This window comes from Gymnoscopelus microlampas, assembly GCF_963454915.1.
Source record: "Gymnoscopelus microlampas genome assembly, chromosome: 2".
Taxonomy (NCBI): domain Eukaryota; kingdom Metazoa; phylum Chordata; class Actinopteri; order Myctophiformes; family Myctophidae; genus Gymnoscopelus; species Gymnoscopelus microlampas.
Window position 1 is genome coordinate 58,828,657 of NC_139939.1, and position 18,763 is coordinate 58,847,419.

The 18,763-nt window shown below is 41.1% G+C and overlaps 1 protein-coding gene across 1 annotated transcript; it reads left to right on the forward strand.

Moving 5' to 3' along the window:
- Window positions 1-457: 457 nt before the first annotated feature.
- LOC311056003 (growth hormone-inducible transmembrane protein-like) lies at window positions 458-11,619 on the forward strand (the record flags this gene model as incomplete). Its single annotated transcript, XM_084072342.1, has 6 exons — window positions 458-1,450; window positions 2,078-2,130; window positions 5,416-5,513; window positions 8,491-8,696; window positions 9,657-9,668; window positions 11,539-11,619. The coding sequence occupies 6 exons, from the start codon at window positions 458-460 to the stop codon at window positions 11,617-11,619; spliced, it is 1,443 nt and encodes a 480-aa protein (XP_083928468.1).
- Window positions 11,620-18,763: the final 7,144 nt, after the last annotated feature.

Genomic DNA, 18,763 nt, shown 5'->3' on the forward strand with positions numbered 1-18,763 from the left:
CTGTTGCGCGTCCTTCCCCCCCGCCCCCCCCGCGGGGGAGGTTTGTCAAATTATAGGAGGATATATATATATATATATATATATATATATATATATATATATTAAGACAGGATTTAAGAAAAAGCTAGACTTCACCAAGTTTAGTCAGTTCTTCCTGGCTTCTCCTGTTCCATGTATTCATGTTGATGTACCGTATTAATGATCATTGATTATATATCATGGATAATATTGCCCGTGTGCGATAGTGTCAGCGATATACACCAACAAGTAAGTTGTTGCTGTGACGTCATGATGGTTAAAGGAGACCTCTCAGCCAATTACAATGCGAGGTTGGTGGCAACTGTGACATCACCGCCAACATAAAAGAGACAGAGTGTTCATAATATGGATAACACGTTTCTATCCTGAACACTAAAGTATAATAAAGACTGCTAGCTTGTCAGACTGATCATTGACCATGTCTTTTGCAAGGCTATCATGTCTACGGAGTCTCCCCACGGTGTCTGGCCTCCAGCCCATGTTGACGCATGGCGCCCCGGCCCTGAGAGGTTCCACCCTGAAGCCTCTGCTAAAGCCCTATCAGGAATATCCCACAAAGGTCAGATCTGGCTTCTTCCAGTGGCAACCCACCAGGGATCTGTTCAAAGAAGCGGCATTGGAGCCTGCATCAACTACTGCCATTAGAATTTCTAACGTAGGGAGAATGATGGTGGCTGGCGGAGCTGCCGTTGGCTTCGGGACTCTGTACTACTATGGAATGGGCATGTCGAGTGAAATCTGTGCAATTGAGAAAGCAGCGAGCTGGCCCCAGTACGTCAAAGACAGGGTCCAGTCCACCTACATGTATTTTGCAGGCAGTGTTGGACTGACGGCCTTGTCAGCCGCCGCAGTGAGCAGAAGCTCGTTTCTCATGGACCTGATGACGAGGAGCCCATGGATGGCATTTGGAGCGTCTTGTGCGGCCATAATGGGAGCTATCAAGTTGGTCAGGTCCATTTCATATGAGGACAGTTCAAAGTCTAAACACGTGGCCTGGATGATCCATGCAGGTGTGATGGGAGCTGTCCTCGCCCCTCTTACTCTCCTGGGAGGACCTCTGATGACGAGGGCTGCCTGGTACACCGCAGGTATTGTGGGTGGCCTTTCTACAGTGGCCATGTGTGCCCCCAGTGAGAGATTCCTCTACATGGGCGGGCCGCTGGCTGCCGGTCTGGGAGTGGTCTTTGCCTCCTCCCTCGCATCAATGTTCCTGGCCCCCACGTCAGCGATTGGAGCAGGGTTCTACTCGGTGGCTGTCTACGGGGGCCTGCTGTTGTGCAGCGGGTTCCTCCTGAACGATACACAGGAGGTCATCAAAAGAGCGGAGGAGACCTGTCCGAAAAAACAGAAATATGACCCCATCAATGAGTGCATGGGAATTTACACAGACACATTCTTACACAATATCTTTGTGAGTCTATTTAGCATTCTAGCAGATAGGATGTAGTCTTCACTGACGCTGTAGAACCTAGAAAAGGTAGTAGGTGTCCAATCAGCTGAGGCACAGATTTCAGTCAAGGGAACAGTGCCCACGGAGAAGTGTAGCCATGCCCCTGTGGACTAGCTGATATGGTGATGATATCAACAAGGTGATTGTCTGTTTCGAAATACTATGACCCAGGGACTCTCCCAGGGGAAAGCTGAAAGTTGAGCTCAAGACTTGGTTACTGACTCTCGTTTCCTGGCTTAAGCTTTTACCTTACTGATGATTTCCATAACAGGACGGATCATAGTATCAGACACCAGCATGGAATCCATCGTAGGATATCCATAGATCCAAGGGGCTCTTTGCTCTGCCATGAGGGGGTCATGGTCTGGCATCCCAGGAAGGGCGGAAGCGCCCCCTGCATCTTGTTCCAGTATTCGCAGAACACATAGTAGCTTGTCAGAGCTCCTCCCCCTTGATGCTAAGGGAGACGAGCACTTTTGCCAGGAGAGAGCACACATTGCTGCAGTAGCCAGTGGTGGTCCTTCTGAAGCGGCTGTTAAAGATCCAGCAGTTGAATGTGCTGCATACCTAGCATGTTCGCTCTTGCAGCACAGAGGCACCAATATCCCGGTCATCTTCAATGCGCTCACTGTCTCGCCCAGGTACAGTACATGGTGTCAGACAAGTACTCAACATATGACAAGATGACACAAGCATAATCGGGCAAAGCAACAGCAAATTCCGTCTACTAGCCGGAAATTACCGGTTAAGAGGTACTAGTTGGGGACCATGAGTCAAAGCCCAGGTCTGCATAGTCTGTGTATTCATAGCTTCAATAGCATTGATGACCTATTGCTTTGATTGTTGAGTGGGCTATTAAATAGCAGTGATTATACTCCAAGAGTACGTTACTACCAAGAGTGTTTCAGTGGTTCTCAAACGTTTTCAAGTCAAGGACCCTCAAATTAATGTATTTGGCCGCGGACCCGATACAAATTTGTGTTGTTAAATTATGTCAAAATGATTCTGTAAAAAACGATGCAACATAAAATATATTGTTTTAAAGTGGTTCAACTGCTATATTAACTCATTTTGTTTGTGACCACCTGGAACCCCCTCAAGTACCCCTGGGGGGGTCCTTGGCCTCCTCTTTGGTGTTAAATGACGTTAAAGATCCAGCTGTTGGTGCTGTAGACCTATATTGCTCCGGACTGTATGACGGAAGAATTTGAGAATTGTTGGAGGCTCCAGTCTGGCTCGTGAGACTTAGGCACATTGATGCACATTGGCATGCTCTGTGTTATATTTAACGGGTGCAGTACGTTAGTCCGACAGCGCATTCCTCCGACAGCGCAGCGCTCCGACGTTTCAATACTAAACCCGAACCAAACCCGCACCCTAACCCTAACCGCACGCGGATGCCACATAGTCGGAGAAAAGGTCTGTCGGATTATCGCATGCCTCCCATATTTAACACCCACACGCCCGTTCATGAGCTTTTAGTCTCACGAGCCAGACTGTTGCCTCCCACAATTTTCAAATGTTTCCGTCACACAGTCGGGAGCAACGGAAGCTCTGAAAATGATCCGGAGGGAAAGCGGATGTGACGCCTCCTCCTTTTTCACAGTCACGTAAATGTGTCCCACTGTAAATCAAATTAGTGGAGCCTGGAGTCAGCAAAACCGCTAACTCCACCCCCCTTTGGTGGAGTTAGCTGGTTTAGCAGAAAGTTTGAGGATCCAATGGAGTTAGCTGCTTTTGTCAGAAGCGCTTTTTAATACTTTTCATTGGTTCAATATGTTTTTCTCCAACACACACACGTAAAGGCTGTTAAAATATAAAATATGTTTTCATGAACGGAGGTGACGAACAGATGACAGCTTCCATTCTTGGCTTTCGGGAGGTGTAGTTCCAGACTCTATATAGTATTGGGAGATTGTGGAATAGTTGTCTGGCCACGCAAGTGTACTGGGAGTCCTGTGTGTGGTCACCGCTCCCTGGGTTAGAGGGAAGCTAGGCTGCACTAGCACTCCTATTTTCGTGTATAGAGGGGCGGGTGTATAGAGGCGCGGAGAGATTGCGCCTGATCCCATTGGTTCACCGATCTGTCCGTCAACCCCCGCCCCGTTAACACAACATTATACGAGCGACGCCCACTGCACTCTGGTTGGTTGGGGAAATGAAACACTTCCTATACCGGGTACACCGACGCGCTCCTCCAGGCGTTTATTTTTTAGGAAAACTAAACAATAAAAGTCTGGAGATGGAGGCTAGAGGGAAGATGACCAACACAGTTTTCCCAAACTTGTTTAGGGACAGGCGCGGTCCCTGAGCCCGAAGGCTTAAAGCCCGATTCATGGATGTGCATCGTGTTTCTCAACGAAAATAGCAGACGCTATCACAACGTGCTGTGTTGTGAGCTTTCCACTTTGCAGAGTTTTATTTAAAACAGTGCTTTTCAGGGTACTCAATTGCACATTACATGAATAGAAAATTATTTCAATTCATCCGTAAAATGAACGCATTACCTTGGGATTTACACAATACAGATATACAGTACAGTATGTGGTAACGAGGCATAAAAACGCTATCTACTATTACATGTTTAAAAACATGTTTAAAAACCTATGTGACATATGTCACATATTGCAATTTATAAGTCTACAGGAGACATTGTGAGACATTGTGTATAGAGTTCTTGTTTTATATTGTTCTGTTTTAGGTTTTATATCTTTATTTTAACTCATACTGTAGGTGTCCCCAGCAAGGTGACAAAGAAGGTCAAGGGATTGCCACATGCCATATATCAATATTTATAAACCAAGATGACTGCACTGTTAGGTTTAGTTAGTAGGGACCATGGCAGGAATGTCAGGGAGGCCATGAAGGCCATGGCAGTCGTTGCCCCCCAGTATGGCCTTGTGCCCCTCAAAAAAATGGCATGCCCTGAGGCCACAGTTGCCTTAACGCCCCAGCTGACTGTACCACTTTCTTCTCTGTCTCTTTCTTGTCATGTACACCAGTGTTTTTTGTTGAGATTCTGAATTCTTAACTCCCTGAGTCCCCATCTTTAAACCAATCCAGTAACTTTGGTTGGTGCAGGGCTGAGCATGGATCAGATTGTAAATACCATAATTTATTTATTTCACTCCAGATAATCAACATAATACATTTTAAATCATCCTTAACCCTAAACATTCTATTAATTCTTTCAATGGACTAAAATCCTGTTTTATTTGATAGCCTTCCTGCCCTGGCATTTGGCCTTTGTGCCCTCAAAAAATTGACAACACCAAAGGCCAAGTGGCCTTGCACCCTAAAATGACGAAAGTCCAGGCCTGGTAGGGACCCAGTATAGCTGAACTACTGTAGGCATTCAGCTTGCAAGAATACAAACACAGGTATTTGTATTTATTTATTTGTTTGTTTTTATTTACACATGTATTGAGAAGTATAGATTGATGATGAGCAGAGAGCTGAGGCGTCGTTTTGGAAAGCATGCTGGCAAGATCCTGGGTCGGGCAGGTAAGTGAGCAGTGGTGTAAAGTAACTAAGTACATTTACTCAAGTACAGTACTTAAGCACAGTTTTGAGGTTTTTTACTTTATTGGACTATTTCCAATTTTCAGTACTTTTACTTCTACTCCACTACATCTCAGAGGCAAATATTGTACTTTTACTACACTACAATTATTTGAAAACTTTACCTGATACTTTGTATATAGATTTTGATTATTATTACAAACCACTTATATACCCCTATATATATTTGGCCATTTGAAAATAGCCGATCTACAAGCTCACAATGCGTGGAGGACGCTGGTGCAGTGAGCGAGAGTGGAAGTTAGAGGGTGCGTTCGGAAATGGCACACCGGTGCGCACTCGCCTATTACGGTAGTTTGTATTGGCCAGTGCGCTCAGTGCTGTATTTCCGAACGCACCTCTAGTATTGGAATGTGGCCTTTGTGTGGAGAGCAGCAGGCAGCAGAAAACTCCACAGAGGCTGTAAAGATCCTACAGAAGCAGAGACAGAGGGAGGGGTTAGGTGATTGGGGGCAGGTATACACTACCCAGTTACTCTGGGCATGGTAAGAGATCACACCTGCACCCCATTCCCTTAATGGCTGGCTCACCTGCACCTCATTCACTGAATGGACCTACAAGCAACTATAAAAGGCCCTCAGTTGCAGCACTAAAGTAGTAGCCTGGGCAGCATTCCTTTTCGGGTATATGATCCGGTCGGGAGCGGAAGTAAAAAAAAGAAAAAGTGGCCGGATGGGCAGAACCGGAAAGACGTCTCACCCCAATATAGGTCCGTCCTAATAAAATTCTTGATGCGGCATTGTTTAGCTTATTTTTTAAATGTAAATGTGCGTGCACTATCCGGAGACTATTTAGCGTCGGTATTATCCCACAGGGAAATTCTATTCCATTTAAATAGGGATTGGGGAACCAAAACAAAGCGGCACCGCAAAACCGGATCGGCAGAATCCGGATAGAGGATTGTTTTTTCTTTTTTTCCCCAGTAGGCGTGGCCTAGACCGGATCATATGGGTCTTTTGTAACGCAGACCAGGCTTTCCTCCGAGGTGGAAAGACTGGTGATGCGAGGTTACTAAAGTAACATGTTTTGCTTATCCTGCATGTTAGTCTGTTTGTATTGTCATGACAATAGAACATGTCGCTTGTACTGTCACATTGTCAACATTGTGCCAGTTGGTATTCATTAAAGCCTCAGTATGTAACTTTTGTATTAACAAAATGTATTTGTGTCCAATCAGTATGGTAGAGTATGTTAGTACAATATAACATATACAATTTGGGTGGTTGTATTTAGTCTCCCTGCTCCTCATATTGAGGTGCCGTTTACACGACAACGGTCTCTACAGAAAACGGCAAAATAAAGTATCAGATGTGCCGTACCGTTTAGACGGCAACGGTGTTATCAGGGGTTGAAAACGCAATAAAGTGAAACCTCCTTCCAGAGTGGAATTCTTTGAAAACGCTGCGCCTGGCGTCTCCATGTGAACGGGCAAGACAGTGTTGGAGACAGTGATAACCAGTGTTGCCAGTTGCCAGTAAAATAGCAGATCTGCAAGCTCAAAACACAAAGTATGGGTGTCCTTGACCCTGACACAAAATATTTTCAGGAGAGGGGGGGGGGGTTGTGTGACAAATACATGTAGTGCAACTACACTTTAGAAAGAAGGCCAAAGTCGCTTATAATAAGTGGACATGGCAACCAAACAAACACAGGAAGAAGGAAGAAGACACGTCACCGCCACCTAGCCATTTAAAACTACAGCGTTTTAAATCACTGGAGCGTCTTTGTGTAAATGCATAAGAAGTGGCAACGCAACAGCACTTTGTCGTTTTCTGTTCTGATCGTTGCCGTGTAAACGTGACCTGAGACATTTAGATTGTGTGAAATGTCTCACCTAGACACAGGATCTGACACATTTTGAACTGATGGTCAATTGTCAGCACTTTTGGTTATATACAGTATATATATATATATATATATATATATATATATATATATATATATATATATATATATATATATATATATATATATATATATGCACACCGTATATCTAGGTGTGCCCTGGGATCTTTTGGCTATGCCGGGTGTGCCTTGGCACCAAAAAGGTTGGGAAACACTGTGTTAGATGATGCTCCGTGCCTTTGAGTGCTTCTTGCTGTAGCGTGCCTCCACAGGGTTCTCCACAGGCTCACAGTAAGATTATCAGGTGGATGGGAGCAGCCAGGCAAGGGGAGCCTGAAGCCAGCACCAATTTCTGTTGGTGAAAAGTTTAAAAAAAGATTAATTTCACAAATTCTTATTAGTAAATTATATATATATATATATATATATATATATATATATATATATATATATATATATATATATATATATATATATATATATATGCATTTCTTTGGTTTCTTAATTTATTCATGCTAATTTTCCAAAATTTTTGGAATTATTTTTGAAATAACAGCAATTAAAAACTAAACGTAGGAAACAAAAAAGATTTTAAAAAGGGATATTTAGTCGCAACCTGTAAAAAAAAGGGTCACTGAACCCAAAATGGGTCCTGACCCACTGTTTAGGGAAACACTGGCCTCATGCATATAAAGTACTTGAATTGAAAATGGTTGACAATCTACAGTATGCTCTGACCTAACGGTATCAAACTGCAGGGGCTCCAACATGGGGGTCTGTCTTCATAGACTAGCATACTGATACCAGGAACGATAAATAAATCACCGCAGTTTGAACCGTGACAAGACACTTCTGCAGAAGTCCAGGTCAATGAACTTTCTGGTTGAAGCCACACACACACAAAAACAAACAAACAAACAGAGGAATCACAAGATCTGCTGCTCTTTGTCCTCTGGACTGAGGTTTGACCAGATATACAACAACATATGTTCTTCTGAAGAAGGTACACTACAACACATTCTCCTCTGAGGAAGGTCTACACTACAACACATTCTCCTCTGAAGAAGGTCTACACTACAACACATTCTCCTCTGAAGCAAGGTGATTGTGATTTCCTTTTGACTTCAAGTTTTCAATTTAGGTCAGTTTTAATTTGTTTTCAAAGTGGGTTTGCCAGTTTAGTTTTCATTGTGTGGGTAAGGTGTTAGTTGAGTTTGTATTAGTTTTAGCTTATTGATTGTATTATGGGGCAGTCAGGAGTCAGATTTAAAAAGCTCAGACAAACTGTGACAATAGCAGATCTTGTTGATCTTGTAGATCTGCTATTTTCACTACTTTTAAAGAAAAATATTGGACTCTTACAAAACTAAATAACATTTCCTCTATGTTTTAAGTTAGTTTCAGTTAGTTTTGTGAACACACAATACAGTTGCAGTTAGCTATTGTTTTGTTTTTTATTTTTATGTCAGTTAACTAAACTAAACTCAATAGTAGTTTCTGTTATTTTATTTTATCTAGTTAACTATTATAACTCTGCTCTGGAGGTCTAACCAACACTATATTCTCCTGTTCAGGATCCATGCTGCAGAAGATGATGAGACTCACTGTGTGCTTGTTGTTCCTGAGCGGTGTGTTCTGCCTGGCGACAGGACAGACATACCACAGCTACAGCCAGATGGAACCTCGTCTGAAGACCTTTGTTGATCTGGCTCTGAAAAAAGCTAATCAACAACTTGATTATGGACATCTGAACTTCTTTGCAATCGATGAAGTGAAACAGGTAACGCTGTTGCATGTATATCCTCCTATTATTGTATTCATCGTGTTTTGAATCTTTATTTTTGCATGGTGTATTTTTTTGTTTTTTTTAATGTAGCGTTACGTTATATGATACAGTAAGTGTGTTCTCTTGTGAAACACAGATCAGAGCTGTTCCAATCTGCTGGTATCTTAATGCTGTGGAATGACTCAGCTGTTATAGATCAGAGATTGAAAAAAAAAAAAGACTTCCAGTGGAGTAAAAATATAATAAATGTTTGTTGTGGAATGAACTTACAGTGTAGGGCAAATGTTTGCAGGCCAAGGACGCCTTAGCTGAGAGAGAGAAACGAAGTCCGGTCTCTGCTCTATATTTTCATTCTTATCTTCATATAATTGATCCTCCTCACTAATGCTTATTATTAGATGGCAAACATTTCAGTCTGCTCGCTCTGCTTCTCATTGGTGGGCTGTTGAGAAGTCTGCCTACCAGTGACATCATCAATGGGGATTCCATGCTAATAGAAACGACAGCCTTTCTCTTACTGGGAAGTTAACATGCTGACATAGAAGCCTTTGTTCTTGCATTAATTAAAATACGTTTGTTGTATATATAATATGTTTGAAATCTTGTTTGAAATGAGCAAACCTGCCTACCGATGATGTCACTGGTAGGCAGGTTTCTGAACTGTCCACAGCCCTCCAATGAGACACAGAGTGAGTAGACAGAAATGGTGTCACCTTATAATGAGCATTAGTGAGGACCAATTATATGAAGATAAGGTTGAAAGTGGAGTTAAGTGGTAGTTTAAGTATTGTGACAACTTGTTATTGAAATGAATTGAATTGAATTGAATTGCATTGCATTGCATTGCATTGCATTGCATTGCATTGAATTGAATTGAATTGAATTGAATTGAATTGAATTGAATTGAATTGAATTGAATTGAATTGAATTGGGTCATGTCTTGTTCTCTTGTAGCTCACACCCCGGGTGAGAATTGACGTGCGTTTAAAGAACACAGTCTGCAGTAAGGCTTCGGGTGCAAATGATCACACACATCGCCCTGCGTGTCAGTTCAAAAGGGTTGGTGAAATACATTACGTTCACTTTGAAACTGTGAAGCTGTGCTGGTTATAACAACAATTATAACAATAATAATAAGCATCCTATTGATGACATCACTGGAAGGACTTCCAGCTCCCATTTCTCCCAATTATTAATTAAAAAAAAATGTCTTAATTAAAAGAAAAATGTCTTCGCAAAATACACTTACATTTGTTTGTTTATTTTTTCTAATCATATATACACGATGTGCAGATTAAACCAGTAGAGTTTGAAGTTGTCTGTTTATCAGTCTGTGTTTCGTCTGTGTCTGTCTGTCTGTCTGTCTGTCTGTCTGTCTGTCTGTCTGTCTGTCTGTCTGTCTGTCTGTCTGTCAGCTCCAGGTTCGTTGCATGGTGTGTAGCCCGGATCCAAACACCAGCGATCCTTTCATCGACTGTGTTCGCCATGTAGACCAGCGCACGGTAAATATTTCTCTCTGTTTCTTACGTGTTCCAAAGCAATTCATCAGCTGTCAGGGCCTTTCTGCCATGCATCTCTATGGTAAAGACACCGCGTCATGATGCGACGCATTGTGAGCTTGTAGATCGGCTATTGTCAAATGGCTGAAATGTATATAGGGCTGAAGTGGTTAATATATAGTATTTGCCTCTGAGATGTAGTTGGAGTAGAAGTAAAAGTATTATACTCAAGTAAAGTACAAATACCTCACAATTGTACTTAAGTACAGTACTTAGTTACTTTCCAACCACTGGTATCACCCTCCCCCCTGGCTTCCCTCCCCCGAACACGGGCCAATTGTGTTCGTATAGATGCCTGACAAAGCCAGATGCACAACATGGATTCTAACCCACATCCACCGCGGTGCTGGGTAGGTACTTTCACCACTGCGCCACCCGAGTGCCTGTATATGAAATGCTTTTTGAGGGCATAACCCTTTAAGCCACATACTCCCATTTGGAGAAAAGGGACCCCCATAAGAGAAAATATCAGTTGGTAGAGTAGATTTAGTTCAGAACTGAATGTACTGTAGGTCATACATGGGCAACTGGCGGCCCGGGGGCCACATGCAGTTACAATTCCAAACATGCAAACATGACCCGCTTTAATTACTTCAGTCTATATTAGTAGCTTAATGACTAGTATTAAAATTATATTGTCTTTTTTATGTCTAATGTATTTGTATTTAAGTTCATGAAGTCATTAGTATAACTAAATGCATTTGAAATTAAATACAAATGTTACTTTTCAGGATTCCAATTTAAAAATAGCAAAAATAGCAGATCTACAAGCTGAAAACACGTTGCACTGTAGATCGGCTATTTTTGCTACTTTTGTGCGACATAGAATGGCGAAGTATGGCAAAAAAAATACGGGAGTCCGTCTGCCCTACAGTATATGCAATGTGGCCCTCTGGAGTGAGTGTGGAAATATAGTGGCCCTCTCTATCATCAAAGTTGCATCACCCCTGCTGTATAGGTGGAGATAGGTAAATGGTCTGAATAGTCATCAGTTATTCATTCTCTTTTTGGATTATGTTCTAGCTCATGACATAATAGTGAAATTAACCAGTTGAAACCTTGCGTTCCTATTTTGTGCATTTCATCTGCAAACCTGTTTTTTTTGTGCAATATAGCATACAAGCTCACAATGTGCCACGATGCCATGCAGAAATGGCAGCAAACTTGTAGATTTGTTATTTTGGCTATATATTTCTTTATAGTGCTCCAATAAATAGTACTTGTAGCTCATTTACTATTATTATATTTGCAACTTTGTATGTGTTGTTTTCTTTCAGCGTTTTGCTGTATGGGACCACCACTGCATCGCACCACCTCTACCGGGGCAAAGCTCGTTGAACAAAGAATTTGATGACTGACAGCATAACGGGAATGAGTTTAAACGTGATCACTGATCAGGGGCATGTGATAAAAACCAATGTCTCTGATTAATTAATTCATGATTAAGATGGATAGGCCATTGAAAAATGTAAAATATTTCATATGACTGAAATTAATACATTTGTTGAAGCTAATGATAAAGAAATATATTCTGATAGTACTCATTGATATAGACTCTATATCATACAGGGAGACTCCTATTACTGAACAAACACTCTATTACATCTATGTTTGTTCCTCTTTAGTAAACAGAACATGCATTTTCAGGTCGGGATACCTATTTCATCCAATCAGGAGAGAGAACTTGCACAGAATACAGCAATGATTACTATCACAATATAGAGCTATTTAACACTGTTACTGAACAAACACTCTATAGCAATGATTACTATCACAATATAGAGCTTTAACCTTTTAATAAAACAACGCAATAAAACAATGCATCAATCACACACCCCATGAAGCCTTGAATTCATGGATTTATTTTTCTTTTTTCGGCGGATCCCTAAGCCAATAAGACCGGGTCATCGGTCAGTAGAAGACTCTTGAGACTCTTTGAGTCTCCGCCGGTCATCAAATTATTAGCTTAGGAATGCAACAAAAACTGAAAAAAATCTTCATGAATTCAAGGCTTCATGGGGTGTGTAATTGATAGAAAATAAGTAATGTTTGGGGTGAACTACTCCTTTAAGTTTAGTATGTACTCGTAGTAACTTCTTGTGTAACAAGTGATGAGATCAATTTAAGGATGTGTGTGAGTTATTGGTGGAACAACAGTATGATGTTTTGCATGTTGCAACAGTAATACTGATCTGACCATTATATGTAGAGGAATTATTGACCACATCTTATCTTTGCTATAAAAAAGTAAAGTATCTATTGAAACAATAGCCCCTCTTATTATTTGTTGTTTGGGGCATGAGCCCCCAAAACCACTTGTTTATGTTAACCAGAGCTTTCTCAAAGTGTGTTTTTGTGCTTCACTGCTAAAACATTGTATTAATGTGTATTTATTGTATTAACATTTGATCATCCTTGACAACATGTAGCTCATTCCATATGGGTAGCTAATACAATCATAGTTAACTGTTAATAACGGCATAATACAGGATGTGTTAACCTTAAGGCATTGTTCACATTTTAGACCATGCAGGCAAATACAATAGTTAACATGTCTGTGCATAATAATGTCAATGTCATGTTGATTTAGGACCAGTATGTATGCTTCCGGGACATAATCATGTTTGGTATTGAAAATGTTAGAAAACACAATTACATTTTTGATACATTAATCAATCATTTTAGATAGAAGTACAATTGTTTAATTTTGCTTTAAGGAAGTACTGCAAAAGCAGTCAAGTCGATGTTATCATCTCATGACACTTAGCATATAGAGCAGGTCAAGACCAGCATACATCATTTACTCATCAATTCCCCAATTATAATAGCCGACAGCAAGGAAAAACTGTCCTTTACACAATGCATTATGGGACAACTTAGTATTTCTTGTACATTGGCAGCATATTCAGTTACTTGCTGCAGACACTTCTTGTGTAGACAAGTCTTCTTGTGTAGACAAGTGAGAAGTGGCAGACAAGTATGTCAGAATGGTGCAGGAGTGGGGGGGGGGGAGATCAAACGAGAACAAAAAAAACAAACAAGTTATCTACATATTTACACTAGTACCTGTGATAAGATATTAGGGGCGGCAGTGGTTCAGGGGTAGAGTGGCCGGGTAGAGTGAACTGGAAACCGCAAGGTTCCCAGGCCGATCCCGGGCTGGGGGGCTCCCCCAGTGTTAGTGTCGAAGTGTCCTTGAGCAAGACACTGAACCCCTAATTGCTCCCGATAAGCAGGTTGGTGCCTTGCATGGTTTCCTCCGCCATCGGTGTGTGAATGGGTGAATGTAATGCACAATCTATGTAAAGCGCTTTGGATCAAAGTGCTATATAAATGCACCATTTACCATATTAAAAAAAAGTGCGCAATGTATACTGTGCATGATATACTTATGGACGTTAGTTAAGGTGCTTAGGGGGGGGGGGAAACACAACAAAAAGACAAAAGCCAGTGCGTTATACATGGGTTTAAGGTGCAAAATGTCAGTCCGTGTCTCAATCTGCACAGAAACCATTCCTGCCTCCCTTACTTCCGTAGAAATTATTTCTTTGAATAAGCTGTTATGTCAATTACTTTGTTGGACGCAGTGTAACAAATGATCCCCCTTTAGCCCCAGTCTCATGCAGGCTTTTGCTTTTCTGTATGCATTCATTAACATGCTCTTGCAGAGTCACATCACATTTGCTCTGCAGGATAATCAGTTCAATGTAGTTTCCATGATCAATGGCAATGTTCTCCCAGGGGTAAGCAGCTTCAGATTTGGTGCCTCTATAACTATTACTTTCCAATTAGTTTAACCCAGGGGTCTTCAACAGGGGGTCCGGGACCCCTAGGGGGTCCACAGAGTTACTACAGGGGGTCCGCCAAATCTTGTGTGATATGATTTTTTTTTTCTAGCTTAACCACTAACATCAATTTTCTGAGGTGAACTTTAGCCAAAAATAGCTGATCTACAAGCTCACAAGATGTAGATCGGCTATTTTTGGCAAAGAGGTATAGGTGTAGAGGGGAAAAAAGAGCAGACCAAGTAAACAAAAATGTTTAATCTGAAACACAATTTTATACACAATAGAGGGGGTCCCTGCTTCATCTCTTTCCCCCCAAGTAGGCTTGCTATGTCTGCTTGGCTGGCCTTCATAAAATATGGCTCTGCACTATCTCTGTGGAATTGGACTCTTTCGTCTTTCATGCTCTTCTATTCTTTGATGCATATGGCTCCATGTTTTCATTAAGTCTAGTGTAAGGGTCTTCAACGTTTTCAATTCAAGGACCCCTTAGCTGAGAGAGAGATGAAGCAGGGACCCCCACACTACATATTGTATAAACTTGTTTAGCAGGTTAAAAATGTTCATATATTTCTTAGACAGTTTCGTAGACTTTGCCAGCACTATCATCTATGTGTTGGATTAATGTGTATTTTCAGACATTTAACCAGTCTGCTCTTGTTTTCCCTCTACACCGAACCACTTTGCCAAAAATAGCAGATCTACAAGCTCACAACGCCTCGCTTTTGGCAAATGTTCCACTCAGAATAGGGATGCTAGGGTTCAAGTGGTTAATGTAAAAATAAATGCTATCACACAAAGATTTGGTGGCCCCCCTGTAGTAACTCTGAGGACCCCTGTTGAAGACCTCTGGTCTAGTGGGAAGTAGGGATTTTCATGCACCCCCCGGAAATACACTTCTAATCAGTATTTTCTGATTGGAAAAAAATATGCTGAAAATTATGAGCTATGTTACCTTAACTGAACAACACTACACTTAACTGAACAAATAAGATGTCCCAGACCTATGTTTTGAGGGTCAAGGATCACAATGAAACTATTCTTAAAGTGATCACATGTACCTGTGGCATGCTGGTATGCAAATCAGTGCTGCCATTACAAAATAATTACATTCAATTATTATTATTTTAGCATTTAAAATAAATGCTTACCAATAACTTTCTCCACAAATGTGTTCATAAAGGTATCTACTTAACACCTGTCAATTAGTTCCAATCCAACTCCTCTGAGAGACTTTGTGGGAGCCAATCAAAGTTGGGGTACCCAGAGGGCCTGTCTCACACTGAATATTAACCACTTAAACCCTCTAGTCTCAGCAAAACGGACCTGAGTTGCAACTTCCATCTACACCAAATCTCTTTGCCAAAAATAGCCTACAAGTTCTACAAGACTACAAGCTCTACAAGCTCACAACGCGCCACGTTTGCGACGCGTTGTGAGCTTGTCGATCAGCTATTTAATGTTCCCCCCAGAATAGGGATGCTGGGGGAGAATTGGTTAATAACAGTGAATGCGGATGTTGTGGTTGACATGTTTCATTGTGTACTAGGGTCGGTCGGTTGTCTAGAAGTCAGGCTCTACAGATCTAATGATTTGGGACAGGATATATAAATCAGAGATTCACTTCATTTACAGTTTTGGGAATGTGGCTGAGTTTGTATCCGCTTCAGTTTCTGTGAAATGCAGAAAATAATTGTATAGATTTTTGTCTCCGCCAGGCCGAAAGGCATGGCGAGAGTATGTTTTACCCCCTGTCCGTCCGTCCGTGTGTCCGTGTGTCCGTGTGTCTGTGTGTCCAGAGAATAATGAGGAGGGAGACCACCGTATAATGCAAAAACAAATACTTATATTTGACATTATATACACACAAACACAAAAATGGCTTAAATGGCTTAAAAAATATATAGTAATTTAAGCCATGTTTTGGTTCATGTGCCTAAGTACACATAAAAATATACGTAGCCTATGTGAAGGCATTACAACTCTTTTTATTGTACAGTGGTCTCCCTCCTCATCTGTTTTACATTGGATATTTTCCATTTTGGGAACCCTAGGACTCTAGATGAGATATTATTATTGAGTTAAATTAGTTAAATTCCAAAATGGCCGCCGTGTGAATATGGTCTATTGAAGGAGGCATGAGCTCGGCCCTGGGCTCCTAGGCTGGTAGGGGGAGTGTAGTGCCCAGGATCACTTAGACAATTGGCACCGGGTGAAAAAAAGGGTTACAAAAATCGAGGGATAAAAATGATTAAAAAAAATAAAATAAAAAATTAACTTATTTTTATCCCTATTATAGCTCCACCAGGAGGCAGATTTTTGAAACAATTTTCTTTTTTATATTACTCCTACAGATTTTGTCCAAACATCATGCAAATCGGTACACATTATCTCTATGGTGAAGTGATCAAGATGGTTTTGTCTGATTTTTCATATTCCTTTCTGATTGGCGAATTCTGAACATTGCTGGCCCACAATAACCTACCTGACCTGGTGGAGACCTGTGCTCCGAGGAGCACTTTTTCTAGTTTGCCTGTTGTTTTTGGTAGAAAGAAGAAACTGTCTTTGTCACCCCATGTGTCCCTAGAGAAACAGGTTGTTTGTGAGCATAGAACATTACCAGTTAGTCTCTAGACACTCAACTAGAGAATTATGTAATTCCTCAGATTTCGTTGCAAAAACAGCTTGGAAACAGTAGAAAGTAAATTGAAAACAAAAAGAAACAATCAAGGCATAACCAATCCCACAGTTTTAGGGCGGTTGTTTTGTAATGGCGTGGTGAAATTGGTTTCTAGAATAGTGGGGTTGCAACTACCTTGCATTCAGAAGTGTCCAGATGTAGGCGGACATCTCTGCTTGTCTGGCAGCAACACCCTGTACCCAGGTGGGTACAAATTAAACGTGCACTGGACAAGCAAAGGCAGGTGTGTCATCTGGCCCAGGGGTGATGACATGGTGTCTCAACAGGTGCAGTGTTGGAAAATAATTAATCTCCAGGTCTAATGAGGGGAATGAGTCACCACTTTTCAAAGCATGCTTAAATGAATTAACAACAACAATGTTGTTGTAGATTAAAACAAATGTAATAGCCTGCTCTGAAATCTCCCTACCTCACTATGTAACTGTTTTTAAATTACACATTTTTCTGTCGGGTTTTATTTTGTTGTTGCTATGTCTATATATATTTGCTTTAATTGTTGATTTCTTTGTGTGTGTACTCTCGGCAGTATTGCAAATGAGGGCAAACCTCAATGCTCTTTTCAAGAATAAATAATGGTTTCAATCAATCAATCAATGGGAGTGCCATATAGCAGACCGGCGGTGGGCCGCAATACATGAAATGGTTGTTAATAAAAAATGCCACAACAGTTTTATTCACATTAAAAGTCACTTTAGAATAACTATCCGTTATAAGTAGTTAATAGATCCTTCATACACTGTTAGTTAATGAGTCATTAATGTCTTGTTAAAAAATTGTTAACAGTTAGTTAAAGAGGTGGTGCCATGTTTTTGCACCTTTTCTCTTTTTCATGTGTCTATGAGGTTGATAGAACTTCATTAAGCCCCCCGGTGGTGGTTTTATGGTGTTTAATGTCTTCTCTGACTATTTGGAGTTTCTTCCTGGAGGCTGAAACCTTGAGGGTCAAACGTGCCAATAGAGAAACAGCGCTTTAGTGACATAGTAAAAACATACCCTCCCCCTCATTATCATTACACAACAGGTGTGGGCATGAGGAGGAGGAGGGACTAGGACAGGTGGGTGGTGCTAATGTGGTGGAGGAGGTGCTAAGGTGAGAACCAGGTATACTTAATGAACTGGAGGCGTGTCCACATAAAAACATAATTTTAACAATTTCTGTACACTTTTTTGAAAAAAATCTTCCTCCTAGTATAACCATAATACCTGATCATTATGTTTTAGGAGGGGGGGGGGGGGGAATCACGGCACCCCGTCTTTAAGGATGTATAACTATGCCTTATAGATAGCTAGTATATCGCTCACAAACAGTTAACTGACTTGTTAACTGCATGCTAATTATATAATGAATTATGAATAAGCTATAAGTAAATCACTTACTAATGGCTAGTTAAGTATTTGTTCATAGTTAAAATAGTTAATAGTTGTCTCCGTCCGTGTGTGTGTGTCATTCTGTCTGTGGACAGAAAATCTCCAGCCTAATGGTGGCGCTGTATCAGGCCGATTCGTGTTTTTACCTATAACTGCACCGATCTGTGTAAATCTTTGTATCTGCACTCCCTAGAGGCATTTTTAACATCTGCCTTTTATAGCGCCACCAGGAGGCCGACTTATGTAAAACATTGTTTTTACATTACTCCTTCAGATTTTATCAACATTTCACGCAAATCAGTACACATGATCTCCATAGTCATGTGATCAAAACGGATCTGTTTGTTTTTCATATTCCATCCTGATTCGCTAAGATTGACATCCAAATTTTCATGAGTGGCTTGTTTTGAACAAAATGCTGCAAATCATGAACACAGCGTCCGATTGCGGTGAACCTTTGCACGCACGTTCACATTACGTTGAGATCAAGTCACTCCTGAGATCACTTGTGTTTCATTTTAAGAGGATTGATCCCCCCAAAATCATGTTTTTGCATCAAATGGTGCTTTTGTGGCGCCCCCTATGGATCAAAGTGGAAATGCTATTGGGGATTTGTTGAGTAAACCACCCTTGACATGTGTTTCAAAT